The sequence below is a fragment of the Manis pentadactyla genome, chromosome X, assembly GCF_030020395.1.
Source record: "Manis pentadactyla isolate mManPen7 chromosome X, mManPen7.hap1, whole genome shotgun sequence".
Taxonomy (NCBI): Eukaryota; Metazoa; Chordata; class Mammalia; order Pholidota; family Manidae; genus Manis; species Manis pentadactyla.
In genome coordinates, this window is record NC_080038.1 from 30,122,331 (window position 1) to 30,135,499 (window position 13,169).

The 13,169-nt window shown below is 36.0% G+C and overlaps 1 protein-coding gene across 1 annotated transcript in view; it reads left to right on the forward strand.

Moving 5' to 3' along the window:
• Window positions 1-13,169, forward strand: part of CFAP47 (cilia and flagella associated protein 47) — a 510,608-nt gene that overhangs the window by 254,403 nt on the left and 243,036 nt on the right. Inside the window, exons 40-42 of the mRNA XM_057495502.1 lie at window positions 1,542-1,628; window positions 8,136-8,206; window positions 9,561-9,706. Coding sequence (XP_057351485.1) covers window positions 1,542-1,628; window positions 8,136-8,206; window positions 9,561-9,706 — 304 coding nt within the window. The remainder of the gene's footprint in view (window positions 1-1,541; window positions 1,629-8,135; window positions 8,207-9,560; window positions 9,707-13,169) is intronic.

Below are 13,169 nucleotides of genomic sequence, written 5' to 3' on the forward strand. Positions count from 1 at the left end.
GAACAAGCAATACAGATTATTGTAATGAAGTGTGAGTACCACTGATTTAGAAGCTGCAGTAATAAATAGGATTTTTTTCCCATTTTAATGTTAGTCTCTTTAATTTTTATAGTCAATGTTTCTGTCTATTTTAAAGAACATATGTTCATTGCAATTAAGCAGGGGCTTTTCAGACAGAAGCATATGAATGCTATTTTAGCTTAAAGTGGTACATGTACAATGTATGAAAAATTTAATATTTATTAGATTGGTTTTTATCTGTATTTGTGTGTCAAACTGTATTATCTTTGTGACCGCTTTTTTAGCCAGATCAATTATGACCAAAGTAAATTGCCCCAATGATTCACCTTGGATTTATAGAAATATAAAGAAATAGTGTGAATTTTTTCTGCCTCATAATTTTATGAGATTTAAATGAGAGTCAGGGCCTGATTTTAAATTTAAAATACTCTCTGGAGAAGAACTCTTCCTAAATTTGCTTAACTATAACTTTAAAATGATATAAGCAGATCTGGTAGTCTGATACATGTCTTCCATAGTTCATAGTTTTCATTTTACTACAGTTAATTTTGTCTGCTTAAAAATTTTTAATATTTAATATTCATATAATCCATAAAACCCTAGTATGAAAGTATCAGAACTGTCAAGCTAAAATAAAAGAACAGAAACTGTTAGTAGTATTCAAACACTAGGATGTATGAAGATATGTGGCATTTTTGTTTTTGCCTGCAGTTGTATGTATTTGTATATATGTGTATGGTTCAAGACTAAAACATTTTATTAATTTCATTTATCTGTTTTTCCTGTAAAGCTATTACTGTGAGATTTTAAAAACTGTTACATAATAAAACACATTTCTTTCAACAAATTTGTTCTTGGTATTATATATATTCTGTTCAACTCTGCAAGTAGAATTAGGCCTTCCTTACATGACATGTCTTCTTGACATTTTTCACTTTCTGCTGCAGTATCATTTCCACACTATCCTCCCACTGCAATGTGGGCAGCCTAAGGCAGAGAGGATAGCACATTCATGTTTGTATTTTCCAGCACCTAGTGCCACGGCTAACATGTAATGGAGTCTCTATAACTGTTTCTTGAGTGAATGAGCATTATCATATTAGAAGGAATGAATTGCTGTGTGATTCTAGAAGATGGTATAATTATTAATGCACTGATGAGTAGGTTTCTGCATCTCATGTCTACTTCTGAAGAAACATTTCTCTCTTTTGGAAATAGGATTAGAAATTATGAAATGTGTGCAGCTCTGACAATGCACTGAGACTAGTGTGTGATGTTCACATTGTTTCTAGTGTATAATTTGGGCAAACATTTACATACTTCCATTCCAGATCTTTCCCTTCTTTTTAACACACATGTTTTGAGTTGCAGAATGAGGACACATGGATTTTTTGAACTCTAACGTATTCTGATTCGAATTGTATTTTATGAATAAAGGAAAAACTTAGAAGATTGTTGTGGGGTCATCTGAATTTTGTTGCCAGTAGAATTAAAAATAATCCTTTTTTCATTTATTTTAGTGTCATTTTGGTGGAGTCTTCAACATTTGTTTCTTTGCCATGTCAACTGACTGAATCTGGACAATTTGTTAACCACACAAACAATGGGTAAATGTCAACATATTTTATGCTTATAATTGAGGAGAAAATCTGAGAAATTAGCATTTAAGTAAACCTGTTATATAATCACACAATAGTTTTAATTTATTTTAAATGTTTAATTTGTGTTATATAAAATTTATCTTATTCAAGCTGTTTTTCTCACTTTAGATGTTGCTAGGTTTATATGCATGAAAACTGAATAAATAGGCACTTGATTAAATACAGTGGATTCTCATTATTTCACGTTAGTTATGTTCTATAAAATTGTGGCAGTTAGTGAATACTGCCAGTACTCCTACTCCTAGGAGTGTATATATATATATATATATATATATATATATATATATATATATATATATATATACACACACACACGTATAATCACATAGATTACAATCATAAATCCTCGAAGCACTATATTCCTGGTAGATTGTATTTTCTTTACACAGAGAAAATGAGGTTCAGAAGTATTAAATGATTTGCATAACACTGACCCACCAACAAATGCCAGAGAATTATCTCCAACCGTGTCCACCTGGCCCCAGAGCTAGAGCTTCCTGCACTTAGGCACTTCTGTACTGCCCCCTACCATCTCCATTCTCTGCTCACCCATGTATGGTAACTGAAACAGAAAAGCTCAATCGCCTTGTTTGACCTCGCCAGGGAACTTGCCTGGCTGATGACATGAACTTCTCACCTCTCTGCACATGTCCTGAAACAACCATGAAAGCACCATGAGTATTGATTTTGGGGTTACAAATCAGTTTCAGCAAGAAGGAGAATTTGTAAATAGTGGAATTCATGGATAAAGAGAACTGACTGTATTTAAGCTTATTCCACCTGTGTTATGATGTCTATATTTTGTTTAGAAAGGAACTTTGACTTCTGAATAGAGAAGCAGAATTTTTTGAAGTTAGGTTGCTTTGTATTTCTCTTGTTTTAAACTATAGAATGGCCATTTAAAGTGAAGTAGAATAAAAATGATGTTACCAAGGTTAAAGAAAGTCAGACAGAAAGAAAATAATGTAGGTATCTGTTAGTGAAACGTGTGCATATTGACCATTACTATGTTGTTAGTTTATTTTATAACTGTCTCTGTGTAATTCTTGACAACATCAGTGTCATCCTTTTAGATGCAAAAATGTCTCAGGAGACAAGGATTTAGTAATTTTGATAGCATAGGAATTCCCAATATTAAAGTCATCAGAAACCATTAAAGTGATTCTGCAGGTCTTGCTAAGATTAAAATGAATGCAGTTTTTTTTTTCCAAAAGTGAATTGTATTTAAACTAATAGTTTTAGGGGATTATAAGTATTGTATTTATTACAAGATGTTAGTTTTTCATTGGTTCTTTGGGGAGGAAAATTGGTAAAGGAAAAACCATTTTGGTCTTACTGCATTTGTTCTATTGCAAGCTTAATTCTTGCTTAACTAAGGCACTGAAAGTCGTCCTTTCATATTTTAGTTTAATGAACAATAAAATGTTAATTAATATATTGAGCTATAAGGTAACATTATAGATATTATAAGAATAGAGTATTGTAGGCATTTTATGTTAATTTCCTTGTAGTGCCAAATACTAGATTACGAGGGACGCTTTAACAAGCAGTTCTTCTAGCTTTTTATCTTTTCAGTCCCTTGCTTCTTGATTACACATCTGCTTTGTAATAATAGATTTTACCCTGAGTGGCCTTGAAGTAATTTCTTCACATTAATTGCAAATAATTTATAGTGTCACGTATTAAACTAGAGTCAGATCTCCAAGCAATGCTGTAGGTGTCTGTGACATAAATAACTCAAACTTGGATCACTTCATTGCACAGAAAAATTGAATCTACTTTTGTAATTTACAATGTAACAGGAATTCTGTATCCCAAATTTTAACATAAGTTCCTTCATATAATATTCAGAAAGGGTTTTGATTAGATCCCAAGTTCCAAAATTATTGAAGCTTATGGACATCTTTTTTATGTTATGCTTCTTAAATCAGAAACAAAATGGAATGAACAAATATTAAGGCATTTATAATTTAATTTCATCAGAAAAGAAAACTTTGGAAATCCTCACCCCAAATATTTGCCAGTTCAGCATGAAGTACAGCCTAGGAAGTATGTCTGCCATGGTCTCACACATTATCAATCATTCTTTCTCATAGTCTCATCCATTTGTATTTATAATACTGTACTTTCCTAGTTCTCTCAAGCCTTCTTGTGATAAAAGAAAAAAAACATAAAGTACAGTGACTTTGAGTGTTGCCTTGCCTCAGGGAGAACATGATCCAATATAGAGTAGTCAGGCCTCTGTGGATGAGCTCTCACAGACTTCCTCACAGTCATTAGTTTAAAGCATTGAGGATCTATTCCTGTGTGCCTCTTTGAAGGCTGTCCTCCAGACCAGAGGCAAGGGTGGGTCTTAGAAAGGCAAACGCCACTCAGTTTCTCAAAAAAAAGGGCCGATTCTTGGTTTGTCATTTCACCACTGTCATGGGCTGAATGCTGGGCTCCAAATCCATAGTGTAGACTTGAGATAGAGCAGTCTCATGTCACTAAAAGGCTGTATTTCTGACCACTCTGAGGAGATTTATTGGAAGCAGTTACTGCGGCTCTCCATCTGGATCCTGACTGTTCAGGTAGCAGGCAAGTCCTTACTCGCTTTCTCAAGTATCAGCTAAGGTATCCAGAACTCCAACAATCAAATCCACGTTACAGGCCACGGAAAGGAGGAAGTTCAGGGATAAGAATGCCCTTTCTCCGTTAGGGAAGCTTCCCAGAAACATAACAAAGCACTTCTGCTTGTAGCCCATTGGGCAAATCTTAATTAGATGACTGTCTGGACTAACTAGAAGGAACACTGAGAAATTACCTTTCTCCATATATATATCAAAATAAACTGAGGGTTTGGTCACTGAGGAAAGGGTCAATGGTTATTGGAATAGGCAACCAAGAATTTCCACCACGTGGGAACACAAAAGAGAGTTTTATCTTCAGATAGCACCAAGTTCTCTAGTATTTCATCAATCTAGCTTCATCGCCATAATGAGGCCCTTTGGTCTTTAAATATGTCTTAGTAATATAATATTCAGTAATGTCACATATCCCGTTTTTCTTAAAGCCCTCCTTAATATTTGCCTCAGATAGTTTTCCTGGCACAAACAAAATTTAAGAACATGCACTTTAAATCATGACCACAACAGAACTGTGGTATAGACCCCTATAATTAACTTTCATATGTAATATACCATATAATCGGCATTACATCGTCTCAGTGAATCCCTGGTCTGGTCTCTAGGTTTAATCAGCAAAGTACCTTAAGAGAATAAGAAAAAATTGAGGAAAATATCCATAAACTATCTGTATTTCTTTTAGAGCTTTTTAGAGATATCCCTAGTTTTCTCTTTTTAGGCACATGGTAATATTGTACTTCCTCAGTCATGTTGTAAGTTATGTGTGAACATGTAACGTAACTGGCTAATGGCATTGGAGGCAAGATGCTGAATGTTTTTCTAAGTGGTAACTTTAAGACACAGTGAGCAAGTTTTCTTGTTCCCTTGCCCTACCACAGTTTATTAGAGAAGTACATACAGAAATGAAGCCTCCTTTACCAAGTGTCTCTGAATGCATTCTCATCACCTAGGGTGGACATTTAGTGTGATACATAAATTATTGTGCTAATCCCCTGAGATATGGGGTTATTAGTATAGCATGACCTAGCATATATTCTCTTCCTCAGAGTCACTACAGTCAATATCTCCCTCACATTATTAATTTTTTCTTCTCAAATGAACAGTAAAGTGCTGAAATTATGTTTCAGGTGGCATAAAAAAGACAGTCTTCTATTAAAAAATAAAAATGCCTCTATGAACTGCTCTTTTTAAATAATAGATGATAAATATAAAACAACGCATTTGAATCCACATGGATGATAAAACTTTATATTCATCACACATTTTACTTTATGGGGACATGATCCATGAGCATAAGTAAGAGCAGTTAAGAAATTCTTATTCTAATTAAATCCAAAGGATTATCAGAAAGGATCAGGACAGGAGATGGATTTTAGCCACACTTTAAAACTGAATGTCAGATCAGCAGTGCTCAGAAATGAGCACTTTTTGAATGATTTCCTACAGTGACATGACTTACTCTTTTTTTCCAGTGATATTGAATTATTTATCATTCAATAAATTTTTGCTAAGTGGCACCTCAAGTACAGTTCTGAGTATTGGAGGAATATAGGGTTAAATAAGTCACAAATAGGGCCCTCAAGGAGCCATCCGTCAAGTAGAGGGAAAAAAAACCAGAAATGGAGACAAGTGTACAGAGCAGAATGCATTCAGGAGTATATGTTACTCCAAAATAAGCTCCTGATTGGCAAGGATTATCACTCTCTAAATATTGTAGAGAGCTTCATAGGAGAAAAGACATTTAAAGACACTCATTTTGGGAGTTAAGATTATCAAAGTATTAAAAAATTATAATGTATTAAAATATACACTCCATTAGAACAATACATAAGATCTGTGGAAATAATAGCCAAGTCATAGTACAGCTAATGCTACTGTGGTTTGACTTAAATTGTTATTAAGAGTTAGTGGACTTCAAGAAGGAATTTTTACCCACTTAAACTCACAGATTCACTCTGTCCTGGGACCCCAGGTCAGCATCCTTTGCTTTAGAGACTTCTCAACTGCTCAGGGGCCAAAGTGGTATAAAAAGCAGCAAACATCCCATTTTTACTGCCCTTCAGATGGCCACAGGGCCCTTTTTTGAAGAACTCCTGGACACATAGAGGCTGAAATGAACCTGAAGATTGATCCTCTTATTTTCCTTCCAATGGTACATAAAAATTATGTGCTATTTGGTTGGGACACAGCCCTGAATGCTGACCCAAAAGTAGCTTCATGAAGGCTTATAATAAAGATCTTCCTTCCCTACCGGGAAAGGCTTGAGTAGGAAGTCATTCTGATTTACATGCCCTGAATTGAGCCAGTTCAGTGTCATTTTGATTAATGTACCTTGAAAAGAGCTGCATGCCATTACTACAGAGGAGAAAGGGGTGTAATCCCTTCAAATCCCATAAGTAGGTTCTACTCCCTGACTTTGGCCCACTACTAAATTAGCAGAAAATATTCCATTGCTTGAGCTATGGTATTTCATATAATTTTAGCCCTTTTTGATGCAATTTCTTCCTTAAGACCAAGAGTTTAAAACATGCATCCTCTGCCATAGCAACAGTCAGTGAGCATCTAGGTGGATGTCAGCATGGACTGGGGTGCAAGGATTAAAAAATAAGGTAAATGGCTTAAGGTGTTTTCTGTTCTGTCTTTGGGACATGCGAGATACTAGTTTTGGAAACAACTTGGGTTTATCACTGAATTTCTTGAATCAAGAACACTAATCAGATAAAATAGAATTTTCCTCAGCCAAATTATTTTCTGATGTCTCTGAATTAATCATGATGATAGTTAGCTTTATCAACAAGTCAATAAAATTCCTAGCTCTACAATTTTTTTTTCTGTCTTTAACATAAATAGTACAGGTTACTCAGTTTTGGGGGCCTTGAGAGTCTCCTTTGAGGAAGAAGCAGTTATTTGATTTATTCCAAAGGCACTTTCATTAGCTGTTTTCCAACAAAATAGGTAAAGAAAAGAAAAAGATGAAGCCCAAATTGCTCTGCTTTTCTATTCATTATGAAAAAAACTGACTGAAGGGCTAGCGATTGCAAGTATTGAACAAAATGAAGCTTGGACATTATCTGAGGATTTTAATCAGGCATTCTACCCACAGCTCCATTATCAAAGAGATGGCAATGGAGCTCTACACTGAGAATTAAGCATTCTTTGTTCTTTCCACTCTGTATGCTTTCCTTTACAAATGCTAAAATATCCATCTATTAAGTCTCTGGTAGCCTTAAAGTATCTATCAAATGCTCAAATTACATAAAATATTAAATGTTTTTCACATCAAAAAAAGGCATTGCTTAAACTGCTAATGAGAATGCTTGTGAGTAGAAGTAAAGCAGAGATCTGCCAATTGATTTTCAGAAATGTAGCCAGAGATTAAACAGCTGCCCAGGTCTTCTACCTTCATGAGAAAGAAGCAAATGTGGAAACAATAAGCTGAGAGAAGAGAATTTTTCAAGAAATCATGTTCTAGAGCCACTTCTGGAGAGAGTGCCTTTGTAATCCTAAATTGAAGCCACCTCCTTTAAAGTCTCAGGATTTGGGTTTTTATTATCAAATGTTTACATCTCTATAGTATTTGAAAGTAAAAAGGAATTATTTTTACCACAACTTCTGTAAAACAGTAGTGGAAATATTTATGATAGTTTCCTTTTTGCATTTTTTAAAATTGCAGAACAATATAAACATGAAAATGACATATGAAATGAACCTGTGATTTTGTGTATTGTAGGTAGCCATAATTTTTAAGGATCTATAAGATGTAATAAAGAGAATTGTTTTTCAATTTTGTTTGTGTTGTTGATGTTGTTTTCCTGTTTCTTTATGGTAGTGATGCTGTGAGTAGCTGTGAACATGATGTTGCTGAGGGCTGTTTCAATGCCCCACATGCCTTAAAAACTTGTGAGTACCTCAACTAGAAGCTTTTACAAGCGTGCTTGGTTTTATTGTGCTTCATTTTATTGCACTTTGCAGATACTGCATTTTTCACAAACTAAAGGTTTGTGGCAACCCTACTTCATTCAAGTCTATCGGTACCATTTTTCCAACAGCATTTGCTTGCTTCATGTCTTAGCCTTTTCTGTTCATGACTCTTCAGAGGACTCTACCCACATCTTTCCTTACACTGCAGAGTGTTAGTTTCCTCACCAGTACAGTGAATATATTTAGGTAAATGACCTTTTTGTGTCTTTTGGCTTATTCTGAGCTGTTTAAACCTATGTAAGTGACAGGTATCACCATGTTTAAAACTACAAGAAAAACACAGATTTACTTTGTTTTATGAAATAACTATAGATTTAGAAAATAAGGATAGGATGATAGGAAAATGGATATAGGGATGTTCTGGCTATCTATAACTACAGAAGAAACAACTCCCAATGTAGTGGCATTAGACAATGAAAAGGTATTACAATCATTTTCTTTCTCACACATCCGGAGTTAATGTCCTCAGCCAGGTGACTCTTGCTCAGGGTCTCTCATGAAGTTATAGTCAGGTTGAGGCTGGGGCTTGAGTCCCTCCAAAGGCTTCCTGACTCACGTGTCTGAAGATTAATACCTTTTGGCCTGTACACTTACCTGTGGCCTCTCCTTGTGGCCCAGGCTTCTTCACAGGATGGCAACTTGGTTCTAAAAGCAAGTGAACCAAGAAAGAGAGACAATAAGGAAGAAGTTGTTTTAAGTTTCTGATCTAGTGTCAGAAGTCATACTGCTTGACTTTTGCTGCATTCTAGCGTGCTATTTGTTAGGATTAAGTCACTAAGACTGGTCCCTCCATAACAGTACATTCAAGGCAGTGTTGAAGAATTTGTGGACAGGTTTTAAAACCAACAAAGTGTGTGTGTGTGTGTGTGTGTGTGTGTAGACATTCTATTTCCAGTTGAAGATGACTGTTTCAGCCTGTTACATAAACCATTAATAGCCCACAAAATTATTGAAGATTCTTGGATGACCACTTTGCTATTTATATATGTATGTACAGCCTATGTTTAAATACTAAGTTCCCTTTGTAAAGGAACTATTTATTAAGAATTTTTAATTGAGGGTCATAATTACACATTTTTTTATTATATCAAGCTTACACTGGGTCATCCATACTTTCATTAACAAATGTATGTATCTTCTAATTTTGTGTGCTAATGCTCTGAACATCTTTTGTATTTATTCCAGAACTTTAGTCACTAATTGAAACAGCTTATTTATTTGAATAGCACTTAGGAAGTGATATGCAAACAAGCTCTGCTTGATATTTTGGCAGCAATTATGTCCAATTTCATCCAAGAGTTCTTCTGCTCAGCACATACTCTTCATCTGAAAGTGAAAGAAACTTCAATACTGGAGCTCTTCTTTCTCCCCTTTGAAATCCACACTCGCTACTGTGTCATCATCCTCAGCAACCAAAAGGTGAGAACAGAATTGTGGTGTGTACTTTCATCATGGGCTGTCACTTCACTGGAATAACCAGTAAAGGCAACTTGGAGGCAGTGGAAGACTCTGGAAATGTAAATAACAATTTCTGCCCTCTAGTTGTTAAACAAAGAGCTTATCCTCAAGAATAAGCAAAGAGTTACACAAGTTGTGGGTAAATTTTCTAATGGCTGCATGAGGCAATCCCATAAGAAAAGTGGAGGCATGCATAACCTTACTGTGGCCCTATCTGTATCAGTTACACATGTTTATTAGGTCACATTTCCCATGGATCAGAGGTTCAGTTATGACCTAGACGGGTCCAGTACTTAAGGTCTGTCAAGTCTTAAGTCAAACAATCAGCCAAGGCTGGGTTCTCCTCAGAGGCTCAACTGAGGAAAGAGCAGTTTCTAAGCTCTCACAGGTTGTTGGTAGAATTAATTTTCTAGTGGTTCTGTAATCCATCCAGCTTGCTTCTTTAAAGCCAGCAAAGAAGAGAGACAGAGAGAGGAGAGGAAAAGATAAAGGAGAGAGAGAGAGAGTGGGTAAAGAGAAACAGACAATTTAAAGAAATTTTATGGCATTGTCCCCTTCCAGAAAGACACTACCATGTGTTGAACTGAAGAGGGAATTTTTTTTAATTTTGTTATCATTAATCTACAATTACATGAAGAACATTATGTTTACTAGGCTCTCCCCTACCCCAAGTCCCCCTCACAAACCCCATTACATTCACTGTCCATCAGCATAGAAGATGTTGTAGAATCACTACTTGTCTTCTCTGTGTTGCAAAGCCCTCCCATTCCCCCCACCCCCCACATTATACATGCTAATCATAATACCCCCTTTCTTCTTCTCCGCCCTTATCCCTCCCTACCCTCGCATTCTCCCCAGTCTCTTTCCCTTTGGTAACTGTTAGTCCATTCTTGGGTTCTGTGATTCTGTTGTTTTGTTCCTTCAGTTTTTCTTTTGCTCTTATACTCCACAGATGAGTGAAATCATTTGGTATTTGTTTTACTCCACTTGGCTTATTTCACTGAGCATAATACCCTCTAGCTCCATCCATGTTGTTGCAAATGGTAGGATTTGTTTTCGTCTTATGGCTAAATAATATTCCATTGTGAATATGTACCACATCTTTATCGATTCATCTACTGATGGACATTTAGGTTGCTTCCATATCTTGGCTATTGTAAACAGTGCAGCAATAAACATAGGGGTGCATCTGTCTTTTTCAAACTGGAGTGCTGCATCCTTAGGGTAAATTCCTAGAAGTGGAATTCCTGGGTCAAATGATAAGTCTATTTTGAGAATTTTGAGGAACCTCCATATTGCTTTCCACAATGGTTGAACTAATTTACATTCCCACCAGCAGTGCAGGAGGGTTCCCCTTTCTCCACAACCTCGCCAACATTTGTTGTTGTTTGTCTTTTGGATGGTAGCCATCCTTAAAGGTGTGAGGTGATATCTCATTGTGGTTTTAATTGCATTTCTCTGATAACTAGCAATGTGGAGCATCTTTTCATATCTCTGTTGGCCATATGGATTTCTTCTTTAGAGAAGTGTCTGTTCAGCTCCTCTGCCCATTTTTTAATTGGATTATTTGCTTTTTGTTTGTTGAGGTGCATGAGCTCTTTATATATTTTGGATGTCAAGCCTTTATCGGATCTGTCATTTACAAACATATTCTCCCATACTGTAGGGTACCTTTTCGTTCTATTGATGGTGTCCTTTGCTGTACAGAAGCTTTTCAGCTTGATATAGTCCCACTTGTTCATTTTTGCTTTTGTTTTCCTTGCCCAGGGAGATATATTCATGAAGAAGTCACTCATGTTTATGTCCAAGAGATATTTGCCTATGTTTTTTTCTAAGAGTTTTATGGTTTCATGACTTACATTGAGGTCTTTGATCCATTTTGAATTTACTTTTGTGTATGGGGTTAGACAGTGATCCAGTTTCATTCTCTTACATGTAGCTGTCCAGTTTTGCCAGCACCATCTGTTGAAGAGACTGTCATTTCCCCATTGTATGTCCATGGCTCCTTTATCGAATATTAGTTGACCATATATGTTTGGGTTAATGTCTGGAATCTCTAATCTGTTCCACTGGTCTGGGGCTCTGTTCTTGTGCCAGTACCAAATTGTCTTGATTACTATGGCTTTTAGTAGAGCTTGAAGTCGGGGAGTGAGATCCCTGCCACTTTATTCTTGTTTCTCAGGATTGCTTTGACTATTTGGGGTCCCTGGTGTTTCCATATGAATTTTTGAACTATTTGTTCCAGTTCGTTGAAGAATGTTGTTGGTAATTTGATAGGGATTGCATCAAATCTGTATATTGCTTTGGGCAGGATGTCCATTTTGACAATATTAATTCTTCCTAGCCAGGAGCATGGGATGAGTTTCCATTTGTTAGTGTGCTCTTTAATTTCTCTTAAGAGTGTCTTATAGTTTTCAGGGTATAGGTCTTTCACTTCTTTGGTTAGGTTTATTCCTAGGTATTTTATTCTTTTTGATGCAATTGTGAATGGTATTGTTTTCCTGATTTCTCTTTCTATTGGCTCATTGTTAGTGTATAGGAAAGCCACAGATTTCTGTGTGTTAATTTTGTATCCTGCAACTTTACTGTATTCCGATATCAGTCCTAGTAGTTTTGGAGTGGAGTCTTTACGGTTTTTTAAGTACAGTATCATGTCATCTGCAAATAGTGACAGTTTAACTTCTTCTTTACCAATCTGGATTCCTTGTATGTCTTTGTTTTGTCTAATTGCTGTGGCTAGGACCTCCAGTACTATGTTAAATAACAGTGGGGAGAGTGGGCATCTCTGTCTTGTTCCCGATCTCAGAGGAAAAGCTTTCAGTTTCTTGTTGTTCAGTATGATGTTGGCTGTGGGTTTATCATATATGGCCTTTATTATGTTGAGGTACTTGCCATCTCTACCCATTTTGCTGAGAGTTTTTATCATGAATGAATGTTGAATTTTGTCTAATGCTTTTTCAGCATCTATGGAGATAATCATGTGGTTTTTGTCTTTCTTTTTGTTGATGTGGTGGCTGATGTTGATGGATTTTCGAATGCTGTACCATCTTTGCATCCCTGGGATGAATCCCACTTGGTCATGGCGTACGATCCTTTTGATGTATTTTTCAATTCAATTTGCTCATATTTTGTTGAGTATTTTTGCATCTACGTTCATCAGGGATATTGGTCTGTAGTTTTCTTTTTTGGTGGGGTCTTTGCCTGGTTTTGGTATTAGGGTGATGCTGGCTTCATAGAATGAGTTTGGAAGTATTCCCTCCTCTTCTATTTTTTGGAAAACTTTAGGGATAATGGGTATTATATCTTCTCTGTATGTCTGATAAAATTCTGAGGTAAATCCATCTGGCCCGGGGGTTTTTTCCTTGGGTAGTTTTTTGATTACTGCTTCAATTTCTTTGCTGGTAATTGGTCTGTTTAGATTTTC